The 24701-nt window shown below is 40.4% G+C and overlaps 1 protein-coding gene across 3 annotated transcripts; it reads right to left on the bottom strand.

Annotated features, from left to right (window-relative positions):
• Positions 1-42: 42 nt before the first annotated feature.
• alx3 (ALX homeobox 3) lies at positions 43-23978 on the bottom strand. 3 transcript variants are annotated; one of them, XM_055012603.1, is made up of 8 exons: positions 23855-23978; positions 11685-12040; positions 11082-11241; positions 9930-10132; positions 7696-8020; positions 3811-4085; positions 3551-3676; positions 43-3408 (listed from the first exon to the last, which is right to left on the bottom strand). In XM_055012603.1, the coding sequence occupies exons 3-8, from the start codon at positions 11155-11157 to the stop codon at positions 3061-3063; spliced, it is 1353 nt and encodes a 450-aa protein (XP_054868578.1). In that variant the 5' UTR covers positions 11158-11241; positions 11685-12040; positions 23855-23978; the 3' UTR covers positions 43-3060. The 3 variants fall into 3 exon arrangements, with proteins under 3 accessions (XP_054868578.1, XP_054868579.1, XP_023148284.1); XM_055012604.1 differs by having other exon boundaries at positions 11091-11241; positions 23855-23977; XM_023292516.3 differs by lacking the exons at positions 9930-10132; positions 11082-11241; positions 11685-12040; positions 23855-23978 and having other exon boundaries at positions 7696-8175.
• Between the last annotated feature and the right edge of the window lie 723 nt (positions 23979-24701).

Below are 24701 nucleotides of genomic sequence, written 5' to 3'. Positions count from 1 at the left end.
TTAATGCGCATGTCAATCATCCACTGAGCCACTGAGATTAAAAAAAAAAAAAAAATAGTTTATTTCTGTGTTTTTCACATGTGAATCGAGTGGACAGAATAACTGAAATTCATCACAGGATTATGCGATTCGGTCCAAATAACCAACACAGCATGTTATCATTGAGTTGAGTCTTTAACGTGACATGGCATAATACTTTACAGTATGAGCAGGGAAAATATAACACTTATCACAGGCCTATTTGTGTCCTCTGTAATGCTCTGACATGCTCCTATTATTTTGTCCATCTATAGACAAATGACAGGTGTGCTAATATATATCCAGATTTTTTGACAGTAAAGTGAATTTAAGATTTTTCCCAGGAGGAGAAACAACACGGATAAGAGCCACAGACAAACCTTTTGCTTTGAATTAGACCTAATACCAGAAGGTGGCAGTATATCTCAAAAAGTACAGTACCTCTGTCTTTGAAAATAGCATCTGGTAGATAAGGATTTTCTCAGTGTGTATGTGCACAAAGCAAGCTGCCGTTTTACTGTATGCCCTTCAGGTGAAATTGACAGATTTTAGATTATTCAGTTCTGTAGGTGATTTGAATGCAACTTGCTGAACAGCCAGTTGTTGTTTAGCTTCTATATGAGTTATTTTCCCACATTTTCCAAGTCAAACTTTGGCCTAGACACTTGCTTGAGGTCACTGCTTTTTCCACTTCTGCACAGTTGACTGTGCAGTCAACTCAGCGTGGCACTAGATGTTTGAAGGGTGTTATTTTTCCCTTGAGAAGATGAACTGCTGCACAAATTTCCACTGATAAATGTCTTTAATCAGCTGAAACCACTTCAGCAGTGCTAGTTGAACCTCACTCCACCGTTTTGACTGAGCTGATCACACTGTGCTGCCTGGGGGGGGAATGTGTTGAATACAATTATCTGTCCTGGTCACAATAGCTGCACGTTGAGTCCAAGATAAATCTTGTTGAGATCAAAGCTGGGAGCAGTGGCCAGCAGGCAGCTGTACAGATTTTAATGAGCATTAAATCATATTTTCAGTCCATTAATGAGGCATGGTACAGAAACTTCCAGACTCTGGTGACAGTCTTCACCCGATGACCCTGACAAACAGGGTGATGCTGACTTAATAAATGCTTCCAGCATCGACCAGTCAACATTTTTCATTTCTTTCTAATGAATTCTATAAACCCTCTGTAGCCTGATATATTGACTTAATACAGATCAAAGGTTATGCCACAGCACTGCAGCTTTAATGGCAGTTTGATCAAAATGCATGTCCCCCTAGGTAGTTATTTTTAGAGCTTCTATTTAAGTAGAACAAACCTTACTGCACATTTAACACCGTGAGCTCCTTTACTACACCTGTCCTGACAATGTTAAAGCATTAACCAAAATCCCTATGCCATTGACTTTCTGTTTTGTTTATGTGTACAGAGATTTAATTAACTTGCTCCCTATGAAATAAAATATCTAAATTAAACACTGTTCCACCATCTGCTGTTTCTTCAGCTTTCCTAAAGATGGCCATCTCCTCAGTCCTTTATCCCTACTGACAGGTCCTCTTATCTTCCCCACTTAATCTGGGATTTAATCAGGGGGACTATGTAACTGCAGTAAGAGCTGCCGCCTCCCAAGGCCTGGCTGGAATTTGAAGCTGTGGGTGTGGAAAGTGTTTCTGATGGGTTTGTGCATTCTTCTATTGGAACCACATGTCAGTGGCTCTCACAAAAGCCCGGCACAGACTAGGGGAACGGCAGCTAATCCACTCCAGCGTGGCGCTCACGATAAAACAAGCGCAGAGAAAAGAGAGCCAATATATTCCCCCGAAAGCCATGTACACTCCTGGGGAATGAGTGGAGCTTGGAAGGGCTTTGTCCAACAGTGGAATTCTTTTTTCTCTCTCTCTCAATTCAAGTTCTCAGTCTCAAAGAGATTTAAATGTTGGCCCATATGACATGAATATGTTTAGTCATTTACACCAGATGGGATGGTACCATGCATTATGCAATTCAATGTTTCCTTGACAATAGAATAAATTGTTTTGGGGTAAATCACAACAAGGAGTTTTCCTGAAAACAATTCTGAGGACTGCATTTGGAATGCATGCAAGGCTAAATATACCACAGAAATGTATTAATGTCATGCTCTTCTTCTACACATGAATAGTACGTATTTATAAATAAAAGCAGAAATCGGATGGCCAGGCTTCAGTGGATAATATTATCAAACTAAATCTGTTCTAGGCAGCAGTAAATCCCATTTCTTCTAATAAACTGTAAGTCATTACTCAGATGGTCGGGTTAACCGCTGATGCCAGATGCGAATGAGAAATGCCAGCATGGACGCTCAGCCAGCCGTCTGCGGGAGACTCTCTGTATCAGTGGTGAAGTGTGGTCACTCGGTTAGCTTTTCCACTAATGAACCTGCCATTCTCTCCTGATACATGAAGTGTCACCTGAAGGCCTCTTGAAGTGAAGCCAAGTCGGCTGCACGTGCACAGTCTGTACACTTTCCGACATATCCGTGCTCGTGGCAACTAAAGCATATTTGCCTTACAACCGCATGTCATGTCGAGGCTGAAATAATTCTAGCTGAGATTGTTTTTGCTCCACTTTTTCAATCTCTTTCCCCCTCAAAAAAGTTTCCTGCTGAATAAGACACTTGACTTTGATGGAGGCCTTTATTACAGGTCACACTATAATGGACAAAGTGACATGTCTTTGTGACAGGGATTAATATGGCAATTAGATTTGTTTTACATGCTTAAATAAGTTTTCCTCTTTGGTCTCAGCATTTTGACATCAAACTAAAACTGGAAACAAGGAAGTTCCTGTAAGTACGTTGAGTTTCGTGCTCAAGTTGTCTCCTTAATGTCGATGAAATTCCTGTTCCCAAATATTCTGAATTGTGGAAAGTCTCCAGTTTGGCTTACATAAATGCTAAGAGGAAATATTTGAGTCATATGCCGAGGTGGGGGTGTATATCTGGGACAGGAATGTTATATGCTTTGGCTCAGTCAGTGCGTAATGGGGAGCTGGCACTGTTGTGGTCATGTCGGCCAGGAGAGGATGCTGCCCGGCTCTTTGGCTTTCATCCGCAGCGCCACCAGACCAGTCGGCTTGTATTCAGCCTCAGGTCCCTCGATGGAGTGGGACCCGAGGCCTCCTGGGAAGCTGTGGAGCGAGTAGAGGCCGTTGATGCCTGGATGGTGAGGCGGGTGGTGGTGGTGCGGGTGGCTGGGGGAGGCGGGCATGCCCATGAAGCCCTGCAGGTTGCTGTGAGGGTGGGGGTATGGACTCATGCAGGACGAGGGGATGGAGTCGGCTCCGAGGACGCAACCAGCACCCGAACCACCGCCTCCTCCTGAAGCTGCCGTGGGCCACAGGTTGCCCTGCATCTGGACGGGGAGAGATTAAGGATATAATACATGTGGCATCCATCAAACTAAAATACAATATAAGCAAAGGTTGCTTTGAGTTTGTTAAAAACAACGCTGCGACTGCTACAAGATGCACGTTAAATGGGATCTGCCTGTCTACCTGGTACGTATCGTGGCGAGGGAGAAGAGAAATGTCATAAGTAGCAGCAAAGTGGTTGCGGACCTCCTGGATCTTCCCGTAGCGTTCCCGTTTCCTCCACTTGGCTCTACGATTCTGGAACCACACCTTTCAAATACAAAAATACAGCATAACAGCAAGTTTCCAGGAGACAACAGATCTTGCTCAGGCCTGAAATTCACTTCTCCCTATACGTATTAATTAAAAAAGGTGCCAAATGTGAAGTTGCCGCTCGAACTCACCTGAACCCGAGCCTCGGTGAGCTCCGTCCTGAGCGCCAGCTGCTCCCGGGCGTACACATCTGGGTAGTGCGTCTTCTGAAACACTTTCTCCAGCTCCTCCAGCTGAAAGGTGCTGAAGGTGGTGCGATTGCGTCGCTTCTTGTTCTTGCCTGATAAGTCGATGGAGTCGGCGATGGAGTCTCCCTGTAAAGCGCTGCCCGGCTCCTTCAGCTTCCCACAGCAGTCTGAGCCAATCCCGGGATAGCTCAGGGGTTTTGGAGCGCCTTTGTCTCTGACTGAAGCAGCAGCACACACAGAAAAAGGCAAACGTAACATCATCTGCAAATTCTGACATTTTAATTGTCGGTTCATCAGCATCAACATATAGTTTGATGGTTTTAGAAGGTGTCACTTAAATGTAAAATGTATTTATTGCACATGATTTATACAGGTTAATTCCTTTTGTAGAGTTGCCAAAAGATTTGGGCAACACAACAAACAATTTAGCAGCTTTATTTTCTATTTTTACAGGGCTACACGACGAGAACATTATGTACTTTTATACAGAAAAGCTGGAAATCCAAATTTGTTGCCCCAATGCAAAAAACTGAATGATTTGACGTCCGTTTAAGTTCACCTCCACATTATTCTGACACACTGAGTGCAAATTTTTAAACCAGTAAATCACAATTCTGCGCATTGTTACAAAGTTAAAATTACAACGGATAGGGTATGGTATTAAACATTTTGTTCAAAAGGTATGACTGAAAACCGTGAATGTTTTGCTTGTTTCTCATGTTGATTCCCGAGTTCAAACTGCCAAAACAGGCTGAACCGTGAGACGTCTCTGAAAAGCAAAACACACACAAGCAACGCGAATTCAGATTTCATTTGATTAGCCTAGACAACTCTTATTGAGCATAAATAAAACCCACAGTACAATACGTACAAAATGCAATTTCACTGTGGCAATACGGAAAAGATTTGTTTTTTTCATGGAAACCTATTGAATAAAAGACAACTGGGATACAGCACTGAAACGTATGATGAGAGTATTAATAATATATAAATTCTGGCCTTTGCATCCATCAGAAAGGGAAAATGTGAAAGCATTATTGTCCTTCCTGTTAACAGACCATAGAAATGGCCGCTCCCTCCCGCAGTGTTTGGATGTTGTTGTCCACGTTCATTACGTTTAACCCTGAGCTCCCAAACAAAACCACTCTCCATCTGTCTGCAGGCGCTCACTCACTGGGGGCAGCGAGACACTACTTTGCTATTCTCCTAATTCAATATGGGGCCCCAACAGAGAACACTCTTCATTGCAGCATTAATTTCCTCATGTCCATTAGATCCAACCTTACACCACATGCTGAAAATATTCTCTGTCGCAAACAGAGGGCCGCAGGACACTGAATAGCTTTTACCTTGTCAAACTGCCACATCCGCCCTGCCTCCACTCCAGTGTAACTGGAGATCTATGTGAAATGCAGGAAAAGGCAAATAGGGGAATAATTCAGAAAGTATAGGAATATCATGCTGGGAGCGAGAGGATGTGTTCTAATGCGCTGCAATTGTCGTGGAAGAAATGTGCACGGCACTTTTCCAGACCTTTTATTCTGCACGTTAAGATTTTCTATTTGTGCAGATTCAGCTTTTAAAACAAACCATTCAATCGGTTTCTTTAATTCATTTAATTGGTTTTAAATTCATCTGCTAAAGTTATGAGAGGAGATAAATTTAAAAAATGAAAATAATTAATAATGACATTATCTCACCATCTATTGGGGAATATCAGTGTTTGTACAGCTGCACAAAATGATGTTATTAAATGTAAGAGTATTTAATTGAGGATAATATAATGTATTTGCAGCATGTTGTTTAATATAGATAACATAAGAAATTTAATGTGTCTGTGGATACGTTTTCTCTGTAATATATGGCTGCTAGTAGAGCTTTTTTTTAAATCTGTCATTGTAAAAATCATACATTTAAAAATTACTTATAAATACAGCGAAGAAATTACAAAACATAAAAAAATGAATCTATAAAATAAATACATTTAGTCATTAAAACTGTGCAATGAGGAAAATCAATTTTAAATACTGGTTCAGAGTTAGTTAATTCTGCGTCTTTTATTTTTTTTTTTTTAAAAAGTAAAAATATATTCAAATAAATCTAAAATATTATATAAAATAATAATGAAAGAAATGGAGAAAATTTAAGAAAAAATATACAATTAAAATCACGCAAAATGTGTTCGCTCCATTTTAAAATTGCAAGAACTGAGAGTGAAAAACGATCCCGCAAAACAAAATAAAATCGCTCAAGTTGCGAAGCTGCTATTTCATATGTCGGCCTGTCTCACCATCTCTAAACTTCCAGCCTAACGTAGACAAAACAGGAAGAAGTGTCCACCTTTGAAGGGCCGAAGCTCAAAAACACAAATGAAAACTAGTGAGTAGCTACACACACACACACACACACACACACACACACACACACACACACACACACACACACACACACACACACACACACACACACACACACACACACACACACACACACACACACAGAGAGAGATTATCTATTCTGCCAATGCATCCAAACCCAACACACTCCCAGTAATATGCAGTAAATTAGAAAATAAATTTAACAGACTCCTAACAGCTATAACTATTAAATGTGTGTGTGCGTTGTGTATGTAAAACAAAGGGGGGGAAAGGAGCCTTCTCTTATTTAAACAGTGTTTCAAAGAAAAGTAATAAAATCCGCTTTAAAGGAGGACAGCTGATATTGTTTGCATAAGTAATTGTGGGGGAAAAAAATCTGTTGAATCTATTGGCTGTCTTTGGCAATAACTGGAATGAAACTGTTGTATATTATTCTGGACACTGATATCACAAAGACCTTATCAGAGCTGATATCCTCTGTTGCTTTGCAGAATCATCAGCACCAATAAACACAGTGGAAAACCACAAAATTTCTTCAGGCTTCGGCTCAACATCCACATACTTTACTTTTCTTCCTAAGTTAGACATTTGGGTTATTTTGTCTGACAGCATTTGAACACGTCTACCTTCAAAACTCAATCAGCTCAGTTGTATTTTGCATTTTTTTAAAAACTGGGATGAGAAGCAAAGACTTTAAATGTAAAAATAGAGAAGCATCAGACTGAATGTTGGCCTGCAGAGCTGACTAGTAGTCTAATGACACACCCGACTTGCTGCCAGTCTGACCTTTAACCTCTCTGGCTTTACATCAGGGACTGACAAGGGAAAGAAAACCTGTTGATGGTTTTATCACAACCATGACTTTCTTTGCACTTTTGTTTCATTATTGACTGAAAAGACACTGCCAGAAAAAGTGGCCAATTTGGTGACGTGATCCATGGATGTGCCCTTTAATTTCTTATAAAAATTTAGAAAAACATTAGAAAAGATCAACACTATATTTTTTATTTATTTATATATATATATATATATATATATATATATATATATATATATATATATATATATATATATATATATATATATATATGTGTGTGTGTGTTGTGACTTTCTTATTTTATGAATATATTTTTTTCACTCTGTCATGTGAAGGGTGGTCAATATTACAATTCTGAAACTAAAAAAATGCAAAGGCTGTGTTCTATGACGAACGAAATCTGTGCATAAAAAACTTTTTAATGCCTTTTAAAATAACTTCTGTAAAGTTTAGAGTCGCATTTTGTTAAGTGAGCTTTGTATTCAGTAAAAGATAAAGAAAATCCCATCAATATGATTAGTAGAAGTAGAAAGTAGCAAAACTCATGTTGTTTTTGGCACTTTTACTCATCGGTTAGCGCGTTTTCTGGTTCATTTCTTTACTTTCTAAACACATGCATTTCCTTACACTCACCCTCCGTGTTGTTTTCATAAAACGCAGTTTTCCCGCTTATCGCTGCCCCCTTTTGATCCGGGTTTATACTGTCCAAGAACTTGCTGTGTTTGGACGGAGAGCCGGGCGGGTTCGCCGGCGCAGAGCCGTGCGTAAAGTCCGCCGTGCCGTCGCCAAACCTCCCCATGGCTGCTGCGTACAGATCCCCGCGCAGGCTGAGACGGTGAGGCAGAGGAGGAGGAGGAGGAGGAAGGTGCGAGGGTTTCTGCAGCTCATCGCAGGGAAGGAAGGAGCCGGAGCCGCCGTGCTCCAGTCCCGGAGAGTTTGCCGGCGTCCTCCTGCTGGTCTGCGAAGAGAAAGGCAAACAACTCTCCGTCTCCATCTTACGGATCCAGCAAAAGCGGTGCAGACAAACAGCGACTGGGCGCTGTTAGCGTGGGCGCCTGAGTGAGAGGTTTTTTTTTTCCTCTTCTGTGTTCATGTCAAGTGGGTGGGATTTAACAGATCAGAAACAAAGACCCGTGAAACCGGGACTGGTGCGTGCGTAAAAGAGAGAGAGTGAGAGAGAGGGAACGTCTGTGTGTGTGTGTGTGTGTGTGTGTGTGTGTGTGTGTGTGTGTGTGTGTGTGTGTGTGTGTGTGTGTGTGTGTGTGTGTGTCCAAGTCTGATATAATCCGCCAAAAATTCAATCACGCGTGGTTTCTGTCCCCCCAATTAACCATTTAATTCCTATTTCATATATTGTTATGGGTCTAATCACCAAATCAGGCAGGACAGCAGGAGCAGACTGGAGGCTCACGTCGTGCCGTTTACGCACAGATGACTGACAGAATAAAACATTCTGCCGGGAACTATACGATGAAACGGTCGCATATGTATTTATTTTATTTTATTTTATTTTATTCACCGTTTCCCTCCAATGTAGATACATTTTTTTAATTGTAATTTACTTAGATTTATATTTTATTTTTGCTGCTCGGTCTGGCAGTTAACAAATTCGCCCTTTTCTCTTTTGTCAGACTTTAGCAAACTTTTTTGCATGCACAATAAAATATGTAATAGTTTCCACACGCTTTACATCACACAGGCGAATTTGAAGCATTATCCTGCTAAATAATAGAAAATAAACTAAAAATAAACTCACTATTAGTAGCATTCTGCCGTTAAAGCAGAAAAAGGAAAAGGAACTTTAAAAGCGCAAAAATACCATTTTATTGTTACGTGACGTTTTTGAAGAACCCATTAAAAATATTTAAAAAACACTCGTTTACTAAACAGAATTTTGTATAAAAAAAGGCTGCCGAAATCAAACGAAATACGTGTAAGATATTTTAAAAGGAAACAGTTTCTTCATTGCGATATAATTTGTTTTTTAAATGGACACTGCAGCCTAAAAATCAATGAGTCGAAATTAATTTTAATAATTGTAACGGTGCATATATATCTACATGCAATTAACGTTTTAGTGCGTCGCGCTCTGTTGGAAAATCAGGAATGTTGGTGATAATATGAAATCTGTTTAATATTTTAATACTTTAATGATTTTGTTTTGTATATATGTGTATGTATATATGTGTGTGTGCGTATGTGTGTGTGCGTATGTGTGTGTGTGTGTATAATATTAATTCCGTATTTTCTTGGTACTTGACTTTACATATTTGAAATAAATATCTCTCAGTCTCAATACATTTCAGCGTCACTTACTGACCTCAATAAATGACTCCAATTATCTCATCAATCTTGAGAGTAATACATCTTCTCAGAAGCCCAGTTTTAGCCCGAAAAACACATTGTTAGTGTTGAGACTAAGCAGCTTAATTGGAAAATAGCGCCTCGTTTTGTTCCTTTCCATAACCAGAGCCTCCTGCAGCTCTCTTCTGTTTCCTTCTCCTCTAAATGATGGTGCTGATTTTCTGCGGCTGCACTAAATCACACTGAATGTCTTTTAGAGATGATAGAAACAGCAAAACAACAGTTGTGAAGGTCATAACAAGCTCCAGCATGCACTGAAATACAGTTCTAATTATTGCAATATTATTCTGAAATCTTTGTCGTTTTTCTTCTTTTTTTTAAACTTGAAATCCTTTAAACATTAAAATAATACTGTAAATAAAAGCAGAAAAGCTTGCTTTGTTTCTGGCTCAGAACTGACTGAATGTCCTCAGAAAGTCTCTTAAAAAGGAAAAGGGCTTTTTTTTGATGCTGACTTGTTATCTCTGATCTGGACAAACCTCATCTAAACACAGTGCACTTACTAGGTTCAGACCCGGTGCTTTTGGTTTTGGGGACATCTCACCATCTCTCTGGATACCTGAGGCCTCGGATGATGGACAAGTGTGTAAACATGAGGTCCATTTGGTCTGAGAGGCCTTGTAAGCTCCATTTGATTCCATTTGGAGCTCTGAAATATCAAAGTGTCCGAACGTACGCTCTGCAGATCCAAGTGTAGGAGAGATGTCTGTGCAAAAAGAAAAATGTGAGGATGGCACCAAATTCTGACTTGCGTTAGAATTTTAAAAAGCAAATAAAGAAGAGCTGAGAAATCTAGCAAAAAAAATGAATAAACCAAATATTTAAAAATTCTAATGATAAATATCTTTACTCTCCAGTCTACAGATAATCCAAACTACTTCTCTCTCTTCACCAAAAGCCACAAAAGGAGAATTCATGCGGACACAAACTGTAATGACATTGCTTCTCACATGTAAAGGAAGAGCCCCTTTAAGTTCAAAATGATTAGCGACCTTAGATACGAGGCCTAATGACATTTATGGGTAACATGACTTAGATTAACATGTGTTGGTCACTAGAGTGTAGAATAAACGACAGCGCTGTCATGTTAATCACATCCACGGTGCCACCTTTTACCCTCCCACACCCTCAGCGTATTCCTCCTGCGGCCGAGGTGAAGCTGCCAGCATTTATCAAACCGTCACCATAAAAAAAACACAATGTGCGTTAGAGCGGGGTGCGTTTAAGATGTACACTGAGTGGGTATAAGTTTCTCAAATCTCGTGACAAGCATGTCCTCTGTAGCCTGAGGCAGCAGAGCTCTCTTGAATTCACAAAACCCAGCTGAGTAAATGCATTCCAGAAATGTGGGCAAGAGGAAGAACGTCTGATCTTAGAGACGCCCCAGGTAACAGTGTTTATATGAATATTGCATCAAGAGAGCAGAAGATGTATAAGATTATGGGGATGCTATTTGCTGAGGAATCAAAGAGAGCAAAATAGACACTGAAATCTCAGCCGCTTCACCCAAAAACAGAGTGCTTCTCCTGCATAGAGTAAACACTTTATGTGAAATTCTGACTAAATACGTCGGCTGGAGACGTGTGCATGTTGTACCGGCCCGTTCAAAGAGGAATAAAAGGTGGTTAAAATGGCAGAAAATAGCATCAACTCACTGTCCATACCATGACCGGCTCCCCTCGCTGCTCCCTGCTGTCCTAAACCCTTGTCCTCCGAGTCTGTCCTGGGCATGACCCTGCACAGGAAATCAGTTCAGCCTGTCGGGAGTCCCAGGTCCCCAGGTCTCCCCCGCCTCTCCTCCTCCTCCTCCTGCAGCTATGGGCACAGACGTTGGAGATAAAGGTGACCCTGCACTCTCACTGCACACCATGTGGCCCTCAGGCTAAAGAGTCACTTCCACCCCGACATCCTCTCTGAATGTCACAGCCGGGCGACACCTCAGTGCCTCTTTTCCATCGTTACATTAAATAAGACCTCATATGTTATAAATACACAATGCAATGACAAAAAATAAAGCGTGTCATGTGTGTAGAAAGTAACATTTTCCAGTGACAATCTGTGTGATCCCCAAACAAGCAAGTTATTAAGGCGAAAACTGGCACAGAAAGTCAGTTAGAACCAAGTAGAACTCTGCACTTCATCCGAGCTGGCCGTCTTTGTCTGGTTATCGCCGCCTGAGGCCTTTCCTCTCACGTACAGGGTGGCGATTCAACCTGAGGTTTGCATTAGAATAGGAGAAGGATAGCTAATTTAATTACCCGCCATGAATGCACAGAGATGATCCCATATGCAGAGCCCGGGCTCCTCTCAGAGGCCTCCCTCACATCCTCCAGTCCGTGTCCAGAAGCTGCAGAGCCCAGCTGAGGCTGTGATTGACAGCCGCCGACCTCCGGGGTCAGTCGGCTGGAGAGGTGCATTCTGGGAAGCTTTAAGGCCGGTCCGCTGCAGTGATGGGGGTTGAGGTTTTCTCGAAAAAGGGAAGCGGGGAAGCTGGGTTCGCTGTCCTCTGTCTGACCTCGAGCGAGGCGTCACGGAGCACACTGGAGCCCAGTGAGTGTTAGTGGAGAGCCGGGATCCACAGCCACAACACACAGGAGATGAGCAGGAAGCATATCTGCAACGGAGGGACAAAAAGCTCATCTACAGAGCTAGATCTGCTCAGAGTGTTACTGCATGAAACAAATATTTTCCATACAGCTGTGCATGAATACAAAACACTGATAAAGAAAAGTTTGTGCATTGTTCTCGCTGCTGGAAAGATTGTGTCATGGATTAGCTAATGAATGAAGCCTCCAATGATCTTCAAACCAAAAGAACTTTGATGTTGGACCGATTGCACCAACAAGCGCTGCAGCATTTTCTCATTAACTTGTGAAAATAGTTATTTATATGGTTGGTTTTCAGCTGTTACAACACAAGTTTTAACCATTTTAGAAATTAAGAGCACTTAGTTGAAATTTAAGACACAACTATCCCAAAGGCGCACACAACAGTAACAATAACCCAGTTCATGAAATCTGAAATTTTACTTTGGGGCTAATTTTTGCAGCAATAAAGCAAATCTGGCTATGAAATTGTATTAAACACACCAATTCCCAACAAACACACAAGTGGAACTCCTTCAAACCAAAAATTCTTGATACTAACTTCACTAAAACATTAAACTGAAGCAGGGTTGTCATAGCAACGAGCTAAAAGGCCCGTGCAGGTGCTGTCAGGTGATCTCAGCAGCCTAATAGGAGCGTTTAACCTCCTTTATATGAGTTACAGAGAGGTGAACGAGCAGGCTTCCCCGGCACAGTAGCTTCAGAGATGCTGCCTGTCCTGTGTGCGGGAACATGCGGGTTATGAAAGCTTCAGTCTGTCGTGATGAACGCCTCCCTGCTCTGAGCGGCTGTAATGAAGGACAGGCCGCTGCAGCCTCGCTCCTGACTCACAATCTGCAGGAATCCGTAAACACGCACCTTAGCAAAAACCATCTGGATGTATCAGCGAGGCCCCCGATGCAACAAGACACACGCCAGAGCTATAAATAAATAATCCCTAAACGTGTTTTAAAGCGGACGGGCTGCAAGCGGCCTGGATAGGCGGTGACGCATGCGTAACGGAGGAAAGAAATAGCCTGCGATTTCCGGTAAAACAAATTTAGGGTCGTTGCTGTTGTCATCTGGCAGCATACGTAAAAAATACTGTTTAAATCAACAGCCATATAGTTCCTTTAATTAATCTGGCAGCATTATTGGAGGCAAATACGCATCACGGCAGGTTAAAATAAACTAACATCGGATTAGAAATGGTCAATAAAGGCTATTTCCTTGAGGTGGAGGAGCGTGTTTCTCTGGGCTGCTGATATTTGTTCGCTCTGACCACTCTTGGCCAAGCTTTTAGAGGTAATTGAGGTGAAGTTTATTTCTGGCAGGAGAAGTAGTAACGAATCTAACGCAGGACAAATGATGTGATCAGTCCAGTGGTGATGGAAAAGGCTCGTATGTGACTGATGCTGGTTCTGTTGGTTTTCTGTCCGTGACCCAGAGTCTCGGATTGAATTAGAAGTGATGACCAGCGATGAACACACGGACTGGAGATCATGGGAGTTTCATTATACAGAGGCCAGAGGACAGAGGACAGAAAGCTCCTCATGTCCAGCAGCGGTGAGTGGATGATTAAAAGCGTCCAAAAAAAGAGAGAGAAAACTAGTGTTCATCCTGGAAGAGGATTCGCACGGGAAAATCTGATTTAAAGCTGGCAGACGAGATTAACTTTGCTTTTTGAACCTGTATTCAAAAGTGGAGAAAAATAAATAATTCGTGGCACAGCTTAATGATAGAGAATTTAACTAAGCTGCAGCAGGTATTTATCTTCTTGCTGAGTAGCTGTATCCAAATTGAATCAACATAATCAGCTTAGGCAGCACTTAATTGTCATTTATTAAGTTAAAATCTGAAAAAAACGGCGATATTTTTATTGAAAATGTGGCTGAAAATGTAAAACATAGCAATAATATTGGTTTGTAATTATGTTCACTTAAATAAAACAGAAGATTGACCTTAAACATTATTTTTCGTGTTAATAGGATCACAATTTTCCACATTTCCATATTAGTTCTAGGTTAATTTTGACTTTATTTTCCAAAATTAAGTTCAAATCGTTTTTCACCAGTGACTGAAAGACGACTGGAAAATCCCCAAAAATCTTCTCAGTTTTCTGCCTCATCATTTCATTACAATCAATACATTACATCAATACAGATTTAGAGCAAGACGGACGACAAACAAAAGATTTTTTTGTTTAGCATTTGTAGAATATAAATTCAATATATGAAGTGTGCTTTTCCGCAACGAAAAAAATACAAATTTAAAAAATTGTTCGAGTAGTAAATTTACCACGAAAACTCGAATGTTGAGGTGACAGTGGCAGAAACTGAAATTAAATAGGAACTTGTAGCTAAACGGAATACTAAATAAGTGCATTTATTCTCAGCTGTGTTCACAAAAGGCCTTTATAAGTGCAGGGAGATTATTTTTCTGTCTTTTCTTCTTGTTTTAGGCAGAATCACAGGCTAAGCTCTGCCTTACAGAAACAACTGTTTATCTAATTAAAGCCTGAATTTACAGTTTGCTATAAAACTCCAGACTTTCGACTACGAACATTTCTGAAATCTCAAACGAGTTTTGTTAAGATACTGTTAATCACTCGTCTTATTCTTGGAAAAGGTCGCAGCTTTTTTTTTTTTTTTTTGCATTTGCGCGTGTGACAGTCTGTCTGATTTCTCTGGCGCTGACAGACAAACAGACACGGACTCACACAAGTCTGTAATCCGGAGGCTCCAGACAGGACCTGCGGCTTTGGCAGCGGCCTCCGTCTCCAGCGCATCAAATGAGAAAACTCCTGACGCACAGGAGGTCTCCGGTAGCAAACCGGCGTTCTCACATTTTTTGGAAGAAACCTGTCAGCTATATTCTGGATAAATACTTATGAGGAGAGAACAACGCGACTTTCCTTTCTTCCTCTTCTCAGCGCCTCACAGTAAATCAGTCTGTTTGTGAGTTCAGCTGAGGGAAGAGATGAGAGTTGGAAAAATGATACGCGATTTTACGCGCCATGAGTGAAGATAGATAGATAGATAGATAGATAGATAGATAGATAGATAGATAGATAGATAGATAGATAGATAGATAGATAGATAGATAGATAGATAGATAGATGCTTTTTTCTCAGTAACTCCAAAAACATAAGTGTGACGACGTATTATCATGTTGACAAATAAAATAAACTTTTATAAAAAGGTAATTTTAAAGTCCCCTTTTCTTACTGGCAGTGAAGAAAGACAGTAAATATAAAGTAAGAGAAGAAGGAATGACGTGCAGCAAATCTTCCTCATTTGATTCGAACCAACGCCTCTCTCTGAATTTGCGTTTTCTGCGTCCTCACCACTGTGCTTCTAAAATTCACAGCGTTCTCCTTGTTAACGCACAAAACAGCTAGTTTTCGTTTTTTGAACTTCCTTTAAACATTTTCCTAATCGTGCTCGGAAACACAGATGATTCACTTTAAATGTAGGTGAAAATGAAGCCGTGATTCTTGTCTGAGAGATCCACTTCTTATCTGCTGAATGCCAAACCCCCTGGTGCAGCGCAGCCCTTTGTTCCTGTCCAATCAGATGCAGCTGTGCAAGCCGAACTCCACGGGGATAGCTGGGGTCGACCTCCCAGCGGATGCTCAGGCCCATCCTGCTACTGGTGCCCTGAGGGCCCGGGCACACAGCGCGACCCCCGAACCAGCCACCCAGACACTGGCCATAATGCCCCTCTTCAGCTCACTAGCATGGTGGCTGTAGTGTTGTGTTTCAGCCTTGACTCATCCTTCACTTTGAAATGTAGCTTTAATCGCGTCTGTCAGAAAGAGGCTGCAAATACAGCATCCACATGTCATAACAGACACTGTACAGCTCAAGCAGCAGGCATGAAGATACGTACAATTACTGGATGCACTTTTTGATCTGCAAAAAACACTTCCACACACTACATTTATAGCTTTTACCTACGTGACCTAAGGGAGGAGCTTCATGCAGGTGAAACTGGCCCTGCTTCATTATCAGGAAAAGCTGAATTTGCAAATTAAAGGAACTCTGACACTGACACTGTCACAACTCTGCAGGGGAAGAACAGAGCAGCATGGCGAATTAGACTGAGTGGAGTTCCAGCAAGAAAGGACATCTGAGAATTCTGCATGTTTAGAAAGAGAAAAAGCAAATGACCTTGGGGGCTGAAGTGGCTGGATAGAAAATAAACTGTTTGGAATTACTCTGCACATTGAGGAATAGAAAGCAGCTGCAAAAATCTGAACTTACCCAGTTGATTTCTCAGTGATTTGGAAAAGCTTTCAGCAGGCACATCACACTAACCTCTAGGCTTAGAGTGCACAAGCACCAGTTGTAATGTTTTCAACATGTTCCCCACATTTTTAGAACAGATAAATTGTGCTGCTGGGGGTTTCAAGTTAAACCAAAATGAACTCTTCTTTGTGCATTATATTGCAGGGAAGCAGCTCCTCAGCAAAGCAAAAGAGCTGGTGCACAGCTGAAATCATTTTAGGTACGTGACAATAGATTGGTGAAGTTTAAGGGATTTAGGTAAAGATAATGAAAGCTGCAGCGGGCGAGGGGTGACTGAGCGCTCCGGCGAACGACACACTGGAGACCACGTCTGCACCACGTTTCAGAAAATCTAATTTATGACCACTTCGCAGCAGCTGGATTTGCACTTCCGACCAGGGGATACTATTACCAAACACCATGGAGAAGGCTGATGGATATGCAGAAGTTCGGACTCTTGGTCTTGTTCTTTCACCTCCTTCCGACGCACAAACACACTGTGCATTTGTAGAGACGTGCACACAAACACGCACACGCTCACACAACTGCAATAAATGGGACTACAACTCATTTGTGCGCAGGGATAATGACGTTATTTGAATTTGCGATAAGTGCTCTTGTTCTTGTTGTTCTTGCTTCTTTCTCCTCTACAAGTGTAACTAAACTCTTGCTCTGTTCATGGGTGGCACTGAACAGGAAATCACACTCATTTTAAGCATTTATATATGTCATGGCTCAATGGGTGTTTTGGAACTAAATAACCAAGAAACTCCCAAAGCCAGACATCTACAGCATTAATCTGTAATACCACTTAGATCCACAGTCTGGAGCTGCTCCACTGGCCATAAATTGAGCTGACTTTCAGGTCCGTTATGCACCAGGAAATGCTTTTTTTTTTTTTTTTTTTAAATCAAGAATCTGACCTTTCTGTATTGTCGCATTCATTCTTCATTGAGTTCAGATAGGCAAGAATACTGCTCTTATTGTTCCTGTCTATGAGAAACAATGGTAGGCTCGATACAATGCGACAAAGAAAAATCATTTCTGCCTCCATGGTGTATCCCAGGAAGGATTCTAAGCTCTGCCATGGAAAGTCTATTCCTCAAGAACCACAATTGACCAGATTTGCAACAACCAAGCACCAGTGCAGCTCGAAGCCTGATAATGTATCTTTCTCAATCATGAGCTGCAGTATTCTCCCTGAATTCATTATCCAGTGTGCCTAAGATTCAAAAAATGTTTAGTAATGAGATACTGAGATAAAACAAGGCAGCTGACTTTCACAGCCTCGGATTTCAGATGTTTTCGCAACAACTTTACTTGAATCCTCATCAACACAAAGCCAACAGAGCAGCAGCTGTTGCTGTTGTTCTAAATCATCCTGAGCAGATAAGTCATCACGGATGCTCTTCTTCTTTGTCGGCTACATATTTGTCGAATGCTGGGACGCTGGAAGTGACCACTGTCCCCCTGGTTTGGAGACCTGACAATGAACTCCAAAAAGGCCAGCCGCTACCCCCCAGACAGCTTCCCCCTTCTGGCCTGGAGTCTCCAGTCGTTGCCTGGGGACCAATCACCCCGGCTGCCCTCTCTGCCTCCCCTTTTTCCCTTCTCTTTCACTATCTGTCTCCCTTCTTTCTCTGGTTTTCTCTCTCTCTGGGCTCTCTCCCGCCTCACTCGGTTCTTTCAAGAGCTCCCTGTGTCACCAGACTGATTAAAACAAACACTGACCCTATTTTGCTATCTAATCCAATTGTGCTCTTTTTCTTCTCACCGGCCCCGGAGCACGCAGAGTATTAGGTGTCCTGGGAGCCACGGGGCCCCCCCTCTGTGACTGATCTTAGATTTCAAACACTCAGGAACATCACATATGGTGGGCAAAGAGTAAATAAAGTCTTATTAAACTCCATTTTAGCCCTCATGTGCAAACAGGATTTACTATAGTACCTTGATTATGATCCTGTTAGGATTGGAGCAATGATGCAGGGATAAAATGATGCACATCCCTTTACACGGCTGCATGTTAGCTTCAGTTAAGAGTAAAGAGATTGAAGTTTGAGGAAAGCTCGGCCTGCTGGTGAGGGTTCTGGCTGGGGGGTTATTGAGAGAAGACTGCTGTTTATTGTTTTACTAACAAGGGCATGTTGGTTTCAGGTCAGGGCTTTACCTTTGACCCCCAAAGGAAAAAGACTAGAGAGTGTGTCAAACAGGCAACTGTGCTTATTGAAATCTGCATGTGTCCATGCGCTTTGACAAAGCAAGTGTTATTTTATAAGACACTATTAATTTTTATTGCCTCGCTATTTAGTTTTGCCACTTGCTTTGTGCAGTTTCTCGCCGTTGGAATATATTATTGTAATACGACTGCTATTGCTTAGATTAATTTTTATGCAATCTATAGTTACAGCCAGAAACCAGTGTGTGTTTTGTCTGGCCAACTTTCAGTGCTGGAAAACCACTCACAGATATTACTGATATCAGATATCGCTGTGGATTGCAGGCCACTTGCTGTGTAATGAAACACTAAATGCATCTTTACAGTCAGCCGGAGCGTTGATTTAAGAGTCGAAGGCAGCGAGCTGACACATGTATGGAGATGGTTAGGAGACAGACAACACGTCCAACAGTGCGACATGCAGCTTCTGAGTTGTCGTAAATGAGCAGCAACACACTGACACTTTAATGTGGACGAGCTTCCAAGCCTCGAGCCAGCCAGTCGTCTTCATTACACACATCCTGAAGCACATTGACACTAATGATACCATCTAGTGGTGATCAACAGTCTCATCAACCAGAAATTAATACTTGCATGAGCAGCCACTGTTTTAGATTTACTTATCCTCTATATTTATACATGAAGGGTGAAAATCAAGCTCAGTATGCTATTAGTAGGTGCGCTGGTTTGGCACTGGATAATTTAATCAATTATTTAATTTTAAATATTGGAACCAAAGTGGAATATACTCAAATACACTCTAAAAAAATACTGTTTGGGTTCAGCAAAGTTTGCATAAATCTTTTTGAATTAAGACAACTTGTTATCAATCAACAAACTACCTTGAGTTTTTGGGGTAATTAGGGTCAATATATAACTGCAGGACTTTTTGTAACATAGTTGACATTTTTGCTGTTTTCAGGCCTAAAATCAACATGGCTGCCTATAACCAAACACCACATGGTATTTTTACAGAAAGATTCTTCTAAAAATTATATATATAATTGAGTAAAATTTAAATTGAAAGTTATTTATAAAGATATTGTAGTAAACTTGTTGACATGCCATAACACATTACTTTTAATAAAAATGTATGCAAGTTATATCCCATGGACTTCAGAAGTCCCTCAATTATATATTGACCCTTCAGCTTTTCCTCTTTAATCAAATATATTTTTACTTAAAAGTCTTAACTGTCTGTAATTGGAAGCCAATTTCATTAAGTTACCTCGACATGAAATTTGCTTCAAATCAATTCATGCTGAAATTTGAGTTTAATTGACACATAACATTAAATTGATGCAATTGCCAACATCACTACATCGACCTAAATGTTTTATCTCAATCATCAAATTAGATTTTCCAATTTGCAACATGCATTTAAGTAAGTGGTGAGAATATGCTGCTATAGTACTATCCATCCATCCATCCATTATCTATACACCGCTTAATCCTCACTAGGGTCGCGGGGGGGTTGGAGTCTATCCCAGCTGACTCAGGTGAAGGCAGGGGACACCCTGGACAGGTCGCCAGTCTGTCACAGGGCTACATACAAAGACAAACAAGCACTCACACATTCACACCTACGGGCAATTTAGAATAATCAATTAACCTCAGCATATTTTTGGACTGTGGGAGGAAGCCGGAGTACCCGGAGAGAACCCACGTATGCACAGGGAGAACATGCAAACTCCATGCAGAAAGATCCCGGGAAAGCCGGGACGCGAACCAGGGACCTTCTTGCTGCAAGGCGAAAGTGCTAACCACTACACCACTGTGCAGCCCGCTATAGTACTATTTATGAGTTAATTAGAGTTAGCTGTACTGTACCTGACTTTTTAACTTTTCTAACACTTCATGCTTGTATCTGTCTCCTGTTTTATCCACTACACTGATCTGGCAGCTTTTGCAGGACATTGCTCCACCGGCAAAGATCTTACATGCTGACTGTTTGATAAAAGCATAAAATAGGACCATGTACAATTACAAATGAACAGCACCGTATATGAAATAGTTCAAATTTGCTCCACCATGACCAACTATAACAGAAAAATGCCTCTTTTATATTAATTCATTACATGAGCTATTTGCTCTATTATGATTACTCTTACTTTAGTACATTTTACTGATGATACTGTATTTATTTTCATTCAAATGAAATTTCCAAAATGTGTATTTTACTTCTGATCCAGTGCTTTAATCCCACAGTATTACTTTTACTTAATGAAGGATGTTAATATTTCCATCACCACTATACTTCATTTCTACATCCTGTAAATGTGTAAAAGACGGTCATGTAAAAAGCCCTGAGTATGTTTTTAGATGCTTTGGTAACTGCTGAAATAACATCATGTGACTTAAAATCATTTTCCTCTTAAAGTTGGCACGTATATCGAGAGCTGAGTGTAAAAACTTCATGCAGCCAGACAAACGGCCTGTCAGACAGGCACCTTTACTGTATGGAAACCAGCTTTGATTACGGCCAGAAACTCTTTTGTGAGCCTTGTGAATTATGGCCAATTACCTTTACCCTCTTATAATAATCATTTGTTTTCCCTACTGTCACAAGCAAGACCTTGGAGTTGCTATTACCTAAAACTTCAGTAGGCGACTACAGGTTGAAATATATGGTGATAATCATTCCCACTAATGGCCGTGGAGCTCAGAGCAAAGGCAGGTTTTATAGAGCCCAGAAGTGTACATCAAACCCAGAGACTAGCCAGTTTTTTATGACCAGGTCATTTCACCCTTTACTCTGTTGTTTATGGTTGTAATGGCAGACGGTTGCCAGCTTTCAAGGCTGCTATGGCTGATTTTAATTAGAAAAACATGCTGCTGACCCCCAAAATTAAGCATCTTTACAGCAGGAATGACACTCTTGCTTAATCATTTGAACCATCCTGTCAAACCTACAGCTTGTAAAAAGGATGTTAAAATATAAGTGAGTTATTATCTGTGCTCTAGGCCTGCAGGGAAGGCTTTGCTGGAGCCGACTCTAAAAGAGATATCCAGCCTTCGCCACCCTGCGTCCAGATCAATAATGTAACAAGGTGTGAAGAAAACAAGGAATTAAATGAGCTGGAGGTGGGAGAGGAGGGTGAGGCGAGGAGAGGATGAGACGGCGAGCGGGAAATAATCGATGGCGGCCACAGTGTGATGGCAGCGATGAGGTCGTTTGTCTCCGGCAGAGGGAGGAAGAGAGAAAGAGGAGCAGACTGATGGAGCCGGCAGCTGGCCAGGTTCTGTCTGAACAACTGCAGCATTTGTCACAGTGAACTGTGGGCCTTGCTACTGATTAAGACATTAATCTGGACAAGAGGAGCGAATCGGGCTGGAAAGCAGAGCAGGTATATCAGACAAAAAGCCAAAAACACACAGAACATGCAGACATCTAGTTTGCATCCATCTGTGTGGTGTGATATAAATGCATAAAAATGCTAATAGTTTCTCAGCTGGTGATTTTAACCGTACAAACCGCTGTATTCTCTGCTATTCGGCAAGAGAGCATAATTCGCTTTTGTTTATTGGCTGAGCTTTTCTGAAAGCACTTTAAGTTATTGCTGACAATGACCCTAATGCAGACCTACTGTATGTTAGTTATGACAAACTGGTCATTTTTTATACATAATGCTATGTGAAATAAAGGATCTTATTTATGCACAAACTCCACTGTGTGCTTTGGGTCTTTGTTGGAAGAGACTTACATTTTAACTTTTGCCTTGAAGCCATCTTTACCCATGCAAGCAGATGTCCAAATTGGAATATAAACTACCACTTTACTTCTCCTACAACATGCAGATGCAAGATTTTGCAGACTCACAGTGAAACTTAAGGTAGTGTTGCCATCCCAGAATAGTTTACAATACGTATTGAAACAAGATACACAGCAAACTCTTCCGAGAACTTATTTTGTAGTGACTGACTGGTTTTATGGGTCAATATATAATTGAGGGACTTTTGAAGTCCATGGGATATATCTTGTATACATTTATATTAACCCTCGTGTCGTCCTGCGGGTCAAAATTGACCCATTTTAAAGTTTGAAAATGTGGGAAAAAAATATATTTCCACAGTGAAACTTCTGATGTCCACATTTTCAACATTTTTGGGAAATCTTTGAACATTTTTTGGTGGAAAAAAAGAAATGTTAAAAATGTTTCTTACGAACATTCACAAAAAAAAATCAACCAAAATCCAGTGAAATTCACTGGATTTTGGTTGATTTTTTTGTGAATGTTCTTAAAGAAAATATTTGCAGTTTTACTGATATATATGTAATCATTTTAGATATTTTTAGGATTTTTTGGGAAGATTTTTACTCATTTTTTAGAAAATATTTACAAGAATTTTCTTGTCAAATTTGGGGGATTTTTAAAAAAAAATAAAACTTTTAACTGAAACTTTTAAGGAATTATTGGAATTTTCTTCCTGAAGGTTTTGCAAATTTTCAGAAATTTGGGGAATTTTTTTGCTGAATTTTTAGATTTCTTTCAGACAAGGAAACAATATTTTTGGTGCCAGTAAATGAAGACAACAGGAGGGTTAAACGTTAAAAAAAAAAAAAAAAAAGGTTTTTTTTTCAATGTTCATTGTGATCATGTCTTTACAAATTCCCTCATTATTTATTATGGAAACAATCACTTATTAATAAAAAAATGACTGGATATCACTAAAATGTCAACTAAATAACCGTCCCAATTTAATAACAACCACCTTCTAATTAGCTAAACAATAATAAAATGAGATTATTCAAAAATAGTTTTATGTTATTTTTATCAAGTTGAGATAATCATGACAGATATTTCTTTTTTGACAATATATCAAATTTCATATGGAAAATAACAAGTTGTTTCTGTGTCCGAGAAATCACTTTCAACTAAGTTCCCCATTACAAAAACACCTCTCCAGGAAGTGTGTTAAATCCAGATCACATGACCTGCTCCACATGATGTCATTTCCTCCTGAAGAAAAGACTGGCCAGACTCCAAGGCTTTCTGACTTATTTAATATAAAGTAGTGTGTGAGTCAAGTGTGGATTTATGGTATGTCAACAGGTTTACTACAATATCTTTAGAAATAACTTTCAATTTTATTCAATTGTATATATAATATTTAGAAGAATCTTTCTGTAAAAATGCCATGTGGTGTTTGGTTATAGGCAGCCATGTTGATTTTAGGCCTGAAAACAGCAAAAATGTCAACTATGATACCTGTCAATTATGTTACAAAAAGTCCTGCAATTATATATTGACCCTTATAGATGATGCCTTAGATTTGTATTATGGCGACACCTATGTGTTACATTTCGATGGATTTGGTTTGTTGTGAGCTCCACGTACTTGAAAAAGAGGCTGTCATTCCTCTGCGTCTCACTGTGGGTGCATAAAGGTTGAACGTGTATCTGGTGCTGTTGTCTCGGTTGCCACTCCCTGCTGCAGCCCAGATGGCAGCGAAGCCCTCCCTCCACAGCAGAGGTCCTCAGCAGCCTGCCTCGACAGCCGGAGAGGAGACGGAGGGAGGAGAGAGGATTACACGGCTAATCGTTCAGAGATATGAGACCGATTGTGCAAAACCTGCCGAAAAACGCCCAATCAATATTTGAACTTTTCAGATCAGACTAAGCAAACAACTGTAAATAAAACAGTCTTAAATGCTAAATCTAATTTTATATATATAGCATCAATATGTGCAGGTTTTCTTTGATCATTTCCTCCTTTTTTTTTAACACTGCAAAATAAGACGCCCACTGTACTGAAATTATAAATAGCTGAGCTTAAAATTCACATTTTATAATGTTGTTGCAATTCTAACCAGTAGAGGGCACAACGATCTCATGGTGGATCTTTCAAAATCATAATTTCATCAATTTCCTTTCAGATAAGGAATAAATAAATGACGCACAGATTAGAATGTAATCATATGTGCAATATACTAATGCAACACTGAGGGACATTATTTGCATTATTGTTGCGTTACTTAGAAGCTGCATCAGAACATACTACCAACAAACGCAAACTAAGAGAAAGCAACTGAAGAAATTTTTCAACTCAAGGACTTTTATAGTTGCAGTGATGCCTGTTGAATTATAGGACAGATATTTTTGTTTTTGATCCTCCTTGAAAGAGAAACAGAAAAAGTCTAATTTTTTTGATGCCTTTACTCATGCAGTACAGCTCAGCTTTGGCA

This window comes from Amphiprion ocellaris, chromosome 8, assembly GCF_022539595.1.
Source record: "Amphiprion ocellaris isolate individual 3 ecotype Okinawa chromosome 8, ASM2253959v1, whole genome shotgun sequence".
In the NCBI taxonomy this organism is placed as follows: Eukaryota; Metazoa; Chordata; class Actinopteri; family Pomacentridae; genus Amphiprion; species Amphiprion ocellaris.
Note: the sequence above shows the minus strand (reverse complement) of the source record. Positions and strands in the feature narration are given on the sequence as shown.